The 15,172-nt window shown below is 40.4% G+C and overlaps 2 protein-coding genes across 5 annotated transcripts in view; one reads left to right on the top strand and one right to left on the bottom strand.

The window, feature by feature from the left end:
- The window catches only part of LOC140505591 (uncharacterized), a 51,140-nt gene extending 36,685 nt beyond the window's left edge, over positions 1-14,455 (bottom strand). The window contains exons 1-3 of one of the 2 annotated variants that reach the window (XM_072611725.1): positions 13,435-14,455; positions 10,984-11,228; positions 8,260-8,404 (exon numbers count right to left, since the gene is read on the bottom strand). In XM_072611725.1, the coding sequence (XP_072467826.1) occupies positions 13,592-14,455 (864 nt within the window). In that variant the 3' untranslated portion in view covers positions 8,260-8,404; positions 10,984-11,228; positions 13,435-13,591. Of the gene's footprint in view, positions 1-8,259; positions 8,405-10,983; positions 11,229-13,434 lie in introns of those variants that run through there. The other variant, XM_072611726.1, reaches the window with a different exon arrangement.
- SACS (sacsin molecular chaperone) overlaps positions 1-15,172 on the top strand; it is an 88,186-nt gene that overhangs the window by 26,338 nt on the left and 46,676 nt on the right. For 2 of the 3 annotated variants that reach the window (XM_072611720.1, XM_072611718.1), the window contains exon 3: positions 14,725-14,875. In XM_072611720.1, the coding sequence (XP_072467821.1) occupies positions 14,725-14,875 (151 nt within the window). Of the gene's footprint in view, positions 1-14,411; positions 14,514-14,724; positions 14,876-15,172 lie in introns of those variants that run through there. The other variant, XM_072611719.1, reaches the window with a different exon arrangement.

Here is a 15,172-nt window from a genome sequence, read left to right as displayed (position 1 = left end):
AAATAATGAACATAGCAAAAGCCACTTACTATCAATGAAAACTTCTTGGGTGGAAAATGAAAAAGTTATAGACATATAGCTTCATGGAACCTAAAAGTTTGCTTAAATACCACAGGAAAACTATAAGTAGGCACTTCTTTAGTGGATTTTGTTTCTCTGTCTCCCATGAAAGGAAATAAATTCCAGTTCATTGTTGTCAGGCAACACAAGGATTCAACAGATTGTAAGGTGAGCCTCCAATGTTAATTAAGGATCGAATAATTATTTTTCTGAGCTCTATGCATCCAGGCTTCCTTTGAGTCTAGCCATTCAGCCCGTTTTGAATCCATCAACTTGTGTTATGGTGTAGTCTATATTTTTCCATATTTTTTTGGTAAAGGGAAATGACTTTCTGATAAAATAGTACATAATACCTAAGGTTTTATCAATGACTAGAGAGACTTCATAAGTATATCTTCCCTGTACCTTCCTTTTAGAAGGGAATTCATGTTCCTATATCATCATTTCACTCTGGAGTTTCCCAGATTCATAGGAGATAGGTGATGAAGGAGCTCTCTAAGCATCTCAGTTGCTTTGGAAAACCTAATTTGTAACCCAGGAACAATATGGAACCTCAGAAGAGAAGGTAAGGGTTTCCACAGTTATGCAAAGACATATGAATTGATACAGGTTGAAGGTTGCAGAAATAGAAAAATTATCTATGATATAACAATGTAAATAGAAAGAATAGAAATCAAAAATGGAATCCTATGTAATAATAACAAAGAAATTTGGTTTGAAGAAGAGCTAAGAAAAAGTATCTCTTTCCTTTTTGTTTCTATGGTGAGAGATTATGATTTAATATACTGGCTTTGCTGAACTGATTTTTTTTCCTTTCTTTTTTTATTCTTTGTTATGAAGGATGGCTCACTGGGTTGGAGAAGGGGAAGGATATATTTAGAAATAAAAGTGATGTAAAAACAAAATATATTTATGTAACTCTGACTACCCCGGCCCTCACTGCCTGAAGAATAGGTATGTGACATTTTATCCTTCCTCCAAGAATTCTTTAGTACCCTTTTGGGGACTTGGGGACTATCTAGGCCAGATCTGCACGTCTTGTAAACTTCTTCAAGCTGAAGATAGGTTAGATGAGAGACAGACTGTCAATGGTTGGTTGCTGCAGGTCACATGACCCCAAATCCCAAAATCCTTTGGCAGGCCACACGCAGCCAGTATGTTAAGTAGGCCTGATCTAGGATTTCTGCCAATAATTCCAGCCTCTGCTGAAGGTGTTCTTCCAAGGGCAGTAAATGAATTCCCTATACCCTAGTTCAATTTAGTCACTAATAGATTAGTTTTTACAAAGCATCAATAACTTCAAAAGGCATATTAACAAATATACAAGTTTACTCCCCAATACAAATCCCTAGTCCCTATACCACCTCAGTCTTGTATCTGTCCATTTTTTCCCCGCTAGACCACCACACATGTTTAGGATTTTGTCACATCTCAGCTCCTAACTATTCTCTAGAGAGGCATTACACTAGATTTAGAGCCAGAAGAATGAGGTTTGAATTCCAGCTCTGTCACTTGTCACCTGTGCTAATTTGGTGATATCATTTACCCACTCTGGGTCTCAGTTTCTGCGTTGTATGTATTAATCTTCTGGTCTGTCTCCCCAATTCAGCTTATAGATTTCTGGTTGGGTCAAGGGGTGTCTTTTCCCAATTTCAAAGAGTATTCTGTAGAGGATATACTCCATAAACTATAACTTATAAACCTTGGCAAGTAGCCATTACCAAGGCAGATGGGAATGGGGGTTGGGGTGGTGAAAGAATCCCCTCTATCAACCCCTCCTCAAAATGTGCAGGATTCATTTCCTACAAAGCTGCTATTTGACCTCAACTTAGTGCAAACTTTAGTAAGTTACCTTTTAAGGGCTACTATGGGTAGCTTTTGCTAGCCAAATACAATCTGCCTCCCTAATTTCCTTAATGAGAACTTCACACTAAAGGGGTAGCAGAATGTTAATATTTTAATATATCTACAGCTAATCTCTATTTACTTTACTCCTTTACTTTTTGTGAATTCATGTAACATTTTATCAGTAGTTATCAGGGATAACATTCTAGCTTGGGGGGAAATTAGTTGGTCAGGGACCAACTACTTCCCCCCCTTAACAATCTCAGTTATGCTCAGAGACCATCTCCCCTGCCTACCCTAGATATAGAAATGAGATAGTTGGACTAGGCACCTATTAAGTTCATTTCCTACTCTAAATATATAATTATATGAAAAATGGGGATTTCTCTCCCCCTACCCCAGTACAGTAAGGACTATAACAAGCTTTTTTCTTTCTTTTGAAAGGCTGTAATGCCAAAATGTTTAGATGAATCATACTTACTTGAATCACTATTATTTATGTGGTAACTGAAATATCTATTAGTCATACCAGTCAAGCTGTTGAAAAAAAAGTTTCATTTCTTATGGATCTATTATTTTTCTTAAAAACAAAGAAACAAAAAACTTCCTTCACTTATTTCTACACAGCAACATGCCCTGTCTGCTGTAGAAAGCATTCATGTTTTCCAGAAGGGTGGATGCCTGCCAAACTTCACAATTGTTCCACAAGCCTGAAAATATGTGCAGTCATTTTGAAACCTTCTGTTATTCAAGACAACTCTGCAGAATGCGCTCCCTTTGTTATACAGTGACCAACAACATGGGATTTTATTCATTCCATCTTCACAGCTCTGTGATTTTGTTCACATGGATGTGATGATTTTAAGTTTCCATAACATTAGCTCTACAGAATTTTCCTATATTGTAAAATAATTAAAATCTTTAAAATGATAATACTCCTATTTTAAAATTATAATGCTAGATGTTTTTTGGAAAAAACTAATAAAGAACACATATATAATGAGCACACATGATATATAACACATCATATGTAATATATGAATATATGCATAAAATTATACATAGATTATATATAGGGATGTGTTATTAAAGTAAATAGTATATTTTTAATTTGATAACACTCACTTCTCTTTCATAAAAGGAAAAAATCTATTAAGCAACTGTATTGTGACATGACTTCTGACGAAAACACATTCAGACGTTATTTATCTACTACGTAGGCCTATAGATTCTATCTGATATTCTCCCTTAAAAAAACAAAAAACAAGATCTAGACAACAAATTAACTCCACATAAAAAAGCAGAAAATTAATTTCTAGTTACCTACATAGAGAAGTCTGCTTATTGGCATAATTTAAACCTAATTTTTCTTTATTTATGCACTGTCAACTTTATTAATTTGCAACACATATATTGAACTAATTTGTACCCATTTTATATTTCCTTTACTTAGCATATAAAATATTACTAACTATTATGTTTCATGTGGGCAGCCCAAAGTGCTTTTTTTTTCATAGTTCACAGTTTACATTCTGTGTTTTGTTATATCATCTGTGTAGTTTTTAGGCAGATTAAAATGCTGTGCTCAATTTAGCAGTTTCTACCATACATGTGGGAACTAGAACAGCAATTAAAAAAGTAAATCTGTTAAGAAGGATATTTCTAAAGACTGCTTTAAAAATTCCCTCAACTCAGCTGTCGCATTCAAACTTAACATTTAATCATATATTAAATACCTATCATATAGAAGGTACCATGATAGGCACAGGGAATCCAAATATTCAGGGATCTAAATAACTCAGGGGCTCTTCTCTAGGAGCTCACAGTATTATAATGAGGAAGGATAAGTATGCAAATAGTTATAAGGAAGGGAGTGCATCTCTCTTACATATTTATCATGTATTGTTTTGTATTATACTTACTTATATAATGAGAATATAGGATTCATTGATAAGACCCTGATATTGGGAAAGATGAAAGGCAAAAGGAGAAGGGGATGACAGAGGATGAAATAGGTAACTAGTGTTATGGAAGCAATGAAAATGAGATTGGACAGACTTTGGGATATCATGGAGAATTAAAGGGCCTGGCATGCAATGGAGTCATGAAGAGCTGGATACAATTGAATGAATGAACAGCAGCAGCAGCAACAGTAACATATCATCTTTCTAGACAGTAAACTTCATGAGATCAGGGATCATCTTCTTTCTAAATTTTGCATCTCTTGCAGAAGGCTGTACAGTGTTCTGCACACAGTAGGCACTTAACATTTGAGATGGCTGCTTATCTGGTATGATTTCACAGAATATCAATTGTGCTAAGGACAGTGCTTGAATCAATCGATAAACCAACAAACATTTATTAAGTCTCTGCTATATGCCAGCTACTGTGTTAAATTGGGGATGCAAAGACAAAAGCTTGTGCCTTCAAGAGGCAGGTCTTACTGATTCAGAGGCTGTCTCTTGATCTATTAGGCCATACTGCTTTATTCTTACCAAAAGTTTCCTCTCTGCCACTTTGCCATGTGTCTATGCATCTCTCATCCTTTTGCTTACCCATCCCTTCACCTCCGGTAGAATTCAAACTTGAAGGTAGGAATTGTTTCAATATTTCTCTTTGTAGCTGCAACCTAGCACAGGTCTTTGCTTCTTTCAGAATCTTTCCTGGGGCTGGACCTTGGATGGCAGAACAGCAGTGAGGAGTAGGAAACAAGAAAAGGTTATGAGGAAGAAGGTGGAAATGTTCAGGGCAGCTAAGTGTTTTTTAAAAAGAAGAAAGACATGAGATAAGAAAAGAATTGGGTCAGAAAAAAACCATAAAAGAAAACAAAAAATAGCTAAATGAAAAAGTGTCAATGATTTTTTAAAGGAAAGAAATATACTCTTCTGGCTTCTTGGCAGTCTTTCTTTTGATTCTTATTTTTCTTTGTGTTTAGTCAGTTGGCAAGCATTTATTTTTTAAGCACATACTATACAACAGGGACTGTACTAAGTGCTGGGGATTCAAAGAAAGGTAAAAAGAATCTGAACAACCAACCAATCACCTTTGCTCTCAATGTGCATACAGTCTGAGGGGGGAGACAACATACAAACAGCTATGTACAAACAGCACACATACACATATATACACACATTATATGGGCTAAAGTAAAGACAATCTCAGAGGGAAGACACTAAGATTAAGGAGGACTGGGGAAGGCTTCTTATAGAAGGTGGGAGTTTAGCTGGGAATTGAAGAGAAGCAGAGAAACCAAGAGGCTGAGATGAAGCGGGAGAGAGTGCCAGGAATGAGGGATAGAAAGTGAAAATGCATAGTCCAGAGATGGGAATGTCATGTGTTCAAGTTTTAGCAAGGATGACAATGTCACCGTATCAGAGTATATGGTGGAGGGTGGGGAGGGTTAGGAAGGGGTATGAGATATAAAAAGATAGGAAAGATAGGAATGGTCAAGGTTATTGGTGGGAGAAGTTTTAAAAGCCAAACAGCAGATTTTATATAAGGGATGTGTTGAAGATAGAAAGAACAAGAAATAACAGCTGATTGGATGTGGGGGATGAGAGAGACTGAGGAATCAAAGGATTGGAGCTTGAAGAACTGGGAAGATGGCAGCTGGGATAGATATTCCTATGAAGTTTCTTTGGGTGTCTTTGTTATGGCTTTTCTTACTATTGTGGATGGGAATCCTGCTCCACTAAATTGAATGCTCCCATTTAAAAAAAAAATACTTTAAGAAGTATTCTCCCACTGTCAGCAATCTAAGTTTTATACACATACTCCATTCAAGCTTTCAAAAAGATATGTTATATCACTGCTTTATAAAAATGTAAAGGCATGTAGGAATCATATGTAGTATTAATATTCCCATAGTGTATTTAATACCATATTGTGTTGTGCTCATCCTTCATTATTGAAGAAGACCATGCTATCAGAGAAATGATGACATAACTTGCACTTGCCTTTGTTTTGAGTGAGGGAGGGCTGTGTAGGTCACCAGCCTCACTTCTCCTCCAGAGCCATCTGAATCCAGTAACCAGATATTCATCAGGATGACTGGAGATGACCCAGGATGCACTGGGAGACCTTGGCTCCTTTAGGCCAAGGTCTTTGCAGGTACTCACTTAGGTTGAGGTAACGCCCATTCATTGAATAGGCCTGTTTAAAAAGTAACCAAGGCATGGCCCCTTTAATGAGGCCAAGAAAAAGAAAGATATCAGGTTGGGAGGGAAAGGGCAACAGTTACTATTGATAATGCCTCTAAAGCTAGAGGGTCCAGAAGAGCCCTTAGGCAGGGACCTATTGGCACCCCAGCTTCAGAGTGCAGTAGGCTGAAGGTTTTAGGACAGGACAGGACATGGCAATAGAGATATGAGGATATGAATAAGTCCTGCTTTTCTTAAGCAAGAATACTTAGGAAGAATGCATCTATACTGGAATTACTATATAAGCATGACTAGATTCAAGGGCAGTCACTTAGTTAATTTTGTCAAAACAGTCTTTAAATGGTTTAGAATTATTGGCAATTGAACAACCATTTCTCATTAAAATGAACAATAGATTCAAAAGAGTGATGTAAAGTTTATCCAATAGCTATTTTTTGTCCTTTTATAGCACTTTGGGGAATTCACACTGCTCCCATTAAAAGTAGGAAAAGCAGGGCGTGCTAATTCAGCAATATTACATCATCTCCCCAACTATATTCAATATAACTAAAAATAAAACACATACTACCACTAAGTTGCTTGAAGGTTTGTCAGTTACTTGATTTACTGGGTCAGTATAAAAAAGCGATAGAGATTTAGACAAGAACTCTTCCCATGGCACCTTCTTGCTACCTAGAAACATGTTCTGTTTTCCCTAATCTTAAAAAAAAATTTAACTTGATTCAGTCATTCCCTTACACTGTTGTTTTTTCTTTTTTTTAGGGGGGAGACAACCAGGATTAAATAACTTGTTCAGGGTCACATAGCTAGTAAGTGTCTGAGGCAGGATTTGAACTTAAGATCTCCTGACTCTAGGGCTGGTGGTCTATCCATTGCACTACCTAACTGCCCCTTTTATTTTATATTATTGCATTATTTCTGTTCTTTTTACAGACAAACTCTTAGAAAAAAAAATCTATACTCACTACTAATTCTCCAAGTTATTTGGCTACCAACTCTGCCACTTGACTGAAATTGTTTTCCAGGAGGTTTCCCATCTCTTAGTTGCTGTATTAGGTAGTCTTTTGTTAGTACTCACTCTTTTTGGCTTTAGGATTATCTGACACTGTTGACCACTTCTTCAGATACTCTCTCTGATTCAGTAACAGTGCTTTCTCTTGGTTCTCCTCCTGCCTAGTTTGCTTTGCTGTATCAGTCATTATCCATGGTTTCCCTGGCCTCCCCTTGCTACTTGTCTGTAGGTGTCCACCCGAAGATTCTGATCTGGGTTTCTTAACATCTCACGAGATCAATTATCACCTCTTTGCTGCTGACTATCAGATCTATATATTTAGGCCTCATTTCTCTCCTGAACTTTAGCTGAACTCACATTATCAGCTTCCAGCTAGAGATCTTCACTTGATATCCATGGGTATCTTAAACTCAAGGTGTCCAAAAGAGATGCAATATCTGTCTCCCTAAACCTGTTTTCTTCAAAACTTATCAAATTCTTTTGAGGAAACCACCATCTTTTCAGTTATTCAGGTTTGTAGCTTCAGAGTCATTCTTGATTCTTCCCTCTCCCTCACTCCCTGATAACAAATTAACCAAATCTTGTTGATTTGGTATCTTCAGCATCTGTCCCTTTCTCTCCATTAACACAGGAATCCTTCTAGTTCAAGCTCTTATCATTTTTCACCTAAATTATTGCAAAAGGCTCCTAATAAGACTCCTGTTTTCAAGTTTTTCTCTAATCCATCCTCCACACAGCTGTCAAATTAATCTTCCTGAAGTACAAGTCTGAATAGAAAAAAACTGCTTTACTAGAATCTAAGTAAAATATACCTATAGCATCTCCTTGATCTATTAGGTGACAATCATGTTAAACAAAACAAAACCAAGCTTAATCTGCCACATACCAAACAGAACTCATTATTTTTCTTTCAAGTTCTTCCTCTCCTTCCCTACTTCACTGTTTCTGTCAAGGGCACCATCATTCTTCCAGATACCTAGGTTTGCAACCTGAGTCATCCACCATCCTTCAGTTTTCCTTCCTCACCTCCCACCCCATATCAGCTAAGGTTTTGAGTTTTGTTGATTCATCTTTAATAATTCCCACTCATCCTCTTTTCCCTTTTCTTTGCCTTACAATCATCCCAGCTATGGCTTTCATCATCTTTCACCTGAACAACTGCAAAAACCTCATTAATGATACCTGCTCCATGATCCAATTTCTCTCCTCTCTAATGCATCTTCCATACAGCTTTGTAAGTGTACAATGGTGGGAATTTCTTTATATATGGTTGAACTGGATGGCCCTTGAAGTTCCTTTCAGATCCCAGATTCAGTAATTCTGTGATCTGAGGAAAGGAAAAAAAGATAGAACAGTTATTTCCCCCCCCCTGGGAAATTCAGATTCCTGAAATTGACAAATGGGTCAGGGATGTTAATCTTAACCTATCAGCATGATCCCGAACCCTCTCCCAGTAACAGACTTTTGCAATTAATGCATTTATATGTATTACATTATTTTGATGTCCCTTGTGGCATGGAGGTGACCCTTGTTTCTCAAAGGCCATGCCAGAAAATCACAAGCTTTGGCAGGTTAAGGCCAAGCTAGAAAAGCTTTGAATATGGGCCTGGCAATAGCTGTTTCTTGTTGGAGGACTAGCCTGGCTAATGGAACATTACTAGAAACTTGACCCCAAGTTATGTATGTATATATGTATACTTACATATGTATATATGTATATGGATGTACATATTTTGCCCAGAACAAGTCAGAAGTATCCTCTGTTAAGGCATAGAGGAATTTAGATATGCACCAACAAAGTTAGAATTTACACTGATGAAATAATAGATTTTTCTTATTAAATGTGTTAATTGTTTCTCCACTATTAGATGTAAGCTCTTTGAAGAACAAGAACTAAAAGAAGGTTGAATGCATATGCATAATGATAGCTTTAGGGGTAGAGCAAGTCTCTAAGTCAAAACACAAAAGTTGGAAGAACAGCTGAATGTTAATTAATATGACAGCTTCTGGTTAGCACCTCTGTACTCTGTAAATTTCTCTAGAGGTCTCCTCTTACCTCCCATCCCTTTCCCTTCTCTTCTCCCTGGTTCCCCCTTTCCTCTCCTTTTCTGCACCAGGAGATCTTAACTTTTTTTGTGTGTATCAGAGGCCCTTCTGACAGTCTGCTGAAGCCAATTGCCTCCTCATAATAATACTTTTAAGTGCACATAATAAATCACATAGCATTGCAAAGGAAATCAATTTATATTGAAATTCATTTATTTAGGAAAAAAAAGACAATAGACCTAATTTAAGAACCCCTTCCCTTCCTTTTGCCTTGGTGACATCATGAACTCCCACAAGTTTCATTATTATCTCCATGTAGAAGTCTCCTATATCTATGAATATCCAGTCCTAGCCTCTCTCCTGAGCTCCAGTTCAGGATCATCAGTTGGAAGATTGGATAACTCGAACTGGATGCTCTATGGGCATCTCAAACTCAACTGTCCAGAGTAGAACTAATTTTCTTATTTCCTAGATCCATCCTTCTCTTTTTCTGTCAAGGGTACTATTATCCTTCCAGTAATCCAGGTTTGAAATCATGGTACCATCCTCTGCTTCTTACTGTCATAGCCCCCATATCCATTCAATTCACACATCTTGTTATTTCAACCTCTGCAGCATCTCCTGCATCCTTTCCCTTTTGTATATCTACATAGTTCCCACCAGAGTGGGAACTTTGCTTGCTTTTGCTTGTCTCTTCCCTAAACTATTGTAATAGATTTCTAATTGTTCTGCCTGACTCAAGTCTCCCTATCCCCCTCCTATTACCCATGCTCCACAAAGTTTTATCACTTTTGTTACACCAAAGTGATTTTCCTAAAACACGAGCCCGATCATATTATTCTCCCACTCGGTAAACTATACTAGCTCCTTTAGGAGCAAATATGACTTTTCTGTTTTCATTTATAACCCTGCAAAACTCAATTGCAATCCACCTTTCCAACTTTATTGCACATTCTTCCTCTTGCTCTCTACAATCTAGTCAACTTGGTTTACTCATACTTTATACTCATTTCCTATTTCCATTCATAGGTATTCCCAATACCTGGAATGTGACTTTGTCTCTTAGAATTACCAGTTTCTTTTAAGACTCAGTTCAAGTGCCACCTTCAACATGAAGTCTTTCCTGATCCTTTCTGTTAGTGCCCTTCCCTTTTTTACATTTGCCCACATATGTTCATGTTATCTCTCCTGTTAGGATGTAAGTCTGTGAGGGCAAAGATTGTTTTGCTTATGTCTTTATTTCCCAGTGTACAACATAGTGCCTGACACATAGTAGGTACCCATCAAATATATTGAATAAAAGATGTTTTGTTTGAGTATATACTTTTTAAAATCAAAAAAGTATCCATTAAGATGGATTCTCATTTTATACTAAGTAAAGAAGACAGATCCTTGCATTCTAGAGAAACCAGATAAAGAGATGTGGAAGCAAAAATTATATTTTCTCAAAGGCTTTAATTTTTCAATTTTGCTATTTTCCCCCAGATTTACCTCTACCCTCTATTCTTGCCTCTTGGATAGGAATCCAGAGCAGACATTGTAGATCCAACTAACTAACTACTGCATAACATATACTGCTCTTGCCCCACTCTCCCAGCATCAAGTCTGTCACATTTTGCCCCAAACATTTTATCAGAGTTCTTTGGTTCCATGAAGAGGCTGGAGGGTCTCTTTGTTACACCATCAGCTCAAGCCCCCATTGGCTGGGTTACTTGCCCCCCTTTTAGGACCCTGATGACTACCACCTAAGTTCCATTTAACCATTTAACATCTGATTAGCTATTATGAAGGAATAGCTGTTTTAGCAATATAGCAAGAACAAAATAGATTTTCCCAATCATCTGGGAGCATAATCACTACCTTGGTCGCTTGGAGGTGGTGGAAAGGAAATTAGGCTCATAGCTTAGCTCAGTTCCTATGTAGCAATACTCCCACCAAGCTCAATTTCAAAGCCAGCATTCATGGTTTCTGCTGGCCAGAAGTCTTGGAACCATGCTCAAGGCTTCACTGCTGGCTGCAATATCCAGCTTGGATTCCTGGACTGTTGGATCTTCATGGCCTGCACTCAGAGACCACATCAGAAAGACTCCCCATCTCTCTGCACCCTGCACAGAAAAGAATGAACAAAAAGGTCACAGACCCGGGCCTATTTCTCAGAGTCACATGACCTATGGTAGGCATGGGTGTGAGAGAAGGAAGAAGCCCTCAAGCCCTCCCTACCTTTGCCTTATAGGGGGAGTGGAGTCTTTCACTGTCAGATGAAAACACAGCAAGAAGCAAAGACTGTGACCATTGGTGAATCAAACTATTCTGACCAGGCAGGCCATGGAAAAAAAAGCTTTTCCCAAATACATGACAGGCCCATATAAAGTCACACCTGCTCCAGGCCTTCAAACTTCCAAAAGCAATCCCCAGGCATCTTGTGTGTCACCATCTTAGGTGAACTGAACGTGCACCAAACCCCAATTAAGACTTCAAAAGGAACTGAATTAAACAAATATTTGTTTAAGTGCCTACTACTTGCAAGCTAGCTGATGCAGTGGATAGAGCATCAGTGCAGGAGTCAGGAGGACCTGAGTTCAAATCTCACCTCAGACACTTGATACTCACTAGCTGTGTGACCTTGGGCAAGTCGCTTAACCTCAATTGCCTCATCCTAGGTCATCTCCAGTCATCCTGATGGCTCTGGAGAAGAGTGGCTGGTGACCTGCACAGCTCTCCCTTACTCAAAACAAAGTCAAGTGCAAGTCATATCACCATTTCTCTGATGGCATGGTCTTCTTTGGCAATGAAGGATGAACACAGATACTCACATATGCAACACACATTGTGATACGACATCTAAAGATCAAATCAAAGAAGTCTCTACCTTCAGGGAACATACATTCTACTGGAGCTGGTACACAAATAAGTATAATACACATGAGGAATGAGAATATTAGCAGTAAGGTATTTTGAGGAAGGCAAAACAGATTTTCACTCATTTACATATCCTGATTTCAAATTGAGCATTGAATTTCTTTAGTTTTTATTAAACACATGTAAAGTTCTACTCTATATAACTTTGTATTTTTTGAAGGCTACAAAGATTCAGAAAAGGAAGAAAAGGAGATAGAATGTTACAAAGTTAAGACAGGAGATGAAATTGACTTCAGGTAGCTGACAGGAGTCTAATTTTGACTGGAATATAGAATGCAAGAAGGGGAACAATATGAAAAGGATAGAAAGGTAAGCTGGAATCAGATTGTGGAATGCATTATATCCTAAGCTGAGGAATTTATATTTTACTTGCATTTTATTTTTAATATTTAAATGCTTTCCTTGATTTCTATTTTTGCTTTGTTTTTATTGGTATTAGGGAACCACTGAAATTTTTTAAACTTGGAAGTGGCATGATTAAAACTGTCTGTACCTTATGATGAACACAGGGAAAGAAATTAATTTAATGAATACTCTTATTTTTTAAATTAAATTTTCCTTTACAAATTTTCTCCTCTTCCTCCACAGCCATTTGCTGTTGAGTCATTTCAGTCATATCTGACTCTTTGTGACTCCATTTGGAAAGTAAGAAAAATAAAATTCATTATATATTTAGACATGCAAAAAAAGTCCCTCATTTCCCCCCTCCCCCAAAGAAAGAACATATGCTTCAATATAAGCCAGCACTTTATCTAGATGGGGATAGCATGCTTCATCACGAGTGTTTTGGAATTGTACTGATCATTGTGCTGATTAGAGTTGTGAAGTCATTCAAAGTTAATTATATTTACAATATTGTTACTATTGTATAAATTGTTCTGATTTTGCTCTCTTCCCTTTGCATCAATTTTACATCTCTTCCCAGTTTTTTCTGAAACCATCCCCTTCATCATTTCTTGTACCATAATAGTATTTCATCACAATGAATGCTCTTAAACAAAAATTCTCCCTATGTTTTCTATCTCTGTCTTGACATAAGAAGCAGGGAGAAAAAACGGGGAAAAAAGACAAGAGGGAAAGGGAGGAGATATTAGGATTAGAGTAGGAAGTGAGTACAGAAAGAGAAGTAAGGTGGTAAAGAAAAAAATTAGATAATAAGAGCCATGAAAGAAGAAGAGGGAGAGGGATGTTATGAAGCATAACATGAAGCATATTAAAATGTTGAAAATAGCAGCGTATACGAAGCTTTTTTTAAACAAAAAGCATTCCTTATAATAGGATTGGAGATTAAAGCTTTCAGATAAAAAACCATTTCGAATGGAGGGGAAGTGTATATATAAATGGGGAGGATTAAAGTAGGGGTGAGGGGGCATCCAAACTAACTGGACTCACCGAAGGTTAGATCTGGTAGGAGCCTTTGCCATCCTCTGTACATTTCTGCTCCGTATTTTTAGCTGAGAGCATCGAAGGCTAGCGTGCTTTGCCCTCCAGAGCAGGGACTGTCTTTTATCATTCTTCCCATCCCCAGTGCCCAGCACATGGTAGGAGTTTAACAAAGGCTGGTTGATTGTCTGATTGTGTGTTGCACTCTGCAGTGAAAAGTGCCTCTTCTGCACCGTTGTACAGATCGCAGCCATGAGAGGCCTCTAGCCATCGCTTTCTGCTGATCTTTAAAAGGCAGAGCCCTCCAGGAGAGGTCGTTTTCTTTGCGCGTTTTGTAAAGAAGTAACCCGATGCCCTGAGGCGGCGGGGGTGAGGAAGGACTGTAATAGGATTTTTTTTTTGGAGGGGGTGTCTCTGCGGTGGCGTGGGCAGCACGTGCTGACTCTGTGTTATAAAGTTGGTAAGGCCTGGCAGGGGCACACATACGGAAGTCCCCGGAGGGCAAGAACCCACTCTCTCCAGACCCGACCACGAGTCTGAGATTCTGCGGAACAAGGCGGGGAGGGCCCGGGCGGGGCGGGGCACAGGAGCGGGGCAGGCAGCCGCCAGGGCGCGCTCCGCGGGGCTCCGGGACTAACGGTTTCGGGCCCGGCGCGCGCTCCCTCCTCAAGGCGCTCTCTTCCCGGGGCGCGCCTCGTCCCCGCGGGCGGGGTGGGGGGAGGGCGCGCGCGCCGGCGCCGGCGCCGTTTCCTCCTCTTCCATTTCTACCTCCGAGGCAGGGGTGGGGGGCTCGACGCGGGCCGGGCGGGGCCTCGTGAGGGGGCGCGCGGCGGGATGCGGACTCCTTTTCTAGTCTTGGCTCGCTCGCTCGGGGCATCCCCTGGGCGGGGTCTGGCCGGGTCCTGGGCGAAGGCAACGTTGGCGGCGGAGGGACTGTTGGCGACCCGGAGCCACGGAGGGAGGGCCCGCTGAGGCCCCTGCTGGAGGCTGCCGCCCCCCGAACTCTCCCGCCGGGCCCCCCGCCCACCATCCCGGCCGCCGCCTCGTTCTACGCGACCGATCCGGGCACGGCTGGCCATGGGGGACAGGTAAAGCTTCCAGCCCGCTCGTGTCCCGTCCCAGCCCGCGCCGGGGTGAGGGGGAGCCTCCGATCCCGGGCTGGGGCCTGGGGCCCCCGGAGCGCGCGCCGAGCCCCACGTGGGTCAGCCGTGGTGCCCCGGGCTGGACCCGAGGCCCCCGCGAGCCCAGGCTGGCGGCGCCCCGGCCCCGGCTCAATGGACCTCTTTGTGTTCCGCCCAGGTTAGCGCGAGTGACCGTCCTCCAGGGCTGCGTGGGCTGCAGGACGTACGAGGTGCCGCCCCCCGCCACCGTCCGTGAAGTCAAGGAGCTGATTTACCGGGACACCGACTTTCCGGCGTCCGAGCAGCAGCTGTGGCACCGCGGGCGGGAGGTAACTTTCACAACTTTGTTACTTACTTGGCAAGCTCAGATGACAGCACGCCATCCCGCAAGGACACGCGGGGATAACGTTTTGTAAATGCAGAATGTTCTAAATGTTCTAAATCTGTAAACTTAACCGGAACATCGAGCGTTCATTCTGTAAAAAGGGCAATGAAAGAAGAATCTGAGCAGTCAGCAGCAATACCGACAAAATAAAGTGCCTACTGTGTGCTGGGGCATTGTACTAAGTGCTGGGCATTCAGAGAGGAAAGAAAAGACCCTGCTCTCAAGGACTCCCTGGTCTAAT

This window comes from Notamacropus eugenii, chromosome 5, assembly GCF_028372415.1.
Source record: "Notamacropus eugenii isolate mMacEug1 chromosome 5, mMacEug1.pri_v2, whole genome shotgun sequence".
In the NCBI taxonomy this organism is placed as follows: domain Eukaryota; kingdom Metazoa; phylum Chordata; class Mammalia; order Diprotodontia; family Macropodidae; genus Notamacropus; species Notamacropus eugenii.
The sequence above is the reverse complement of the archived record's forward strand: the minus strand, read 5'-3'. Positions and strand labels throughout refer to the sequence as shown.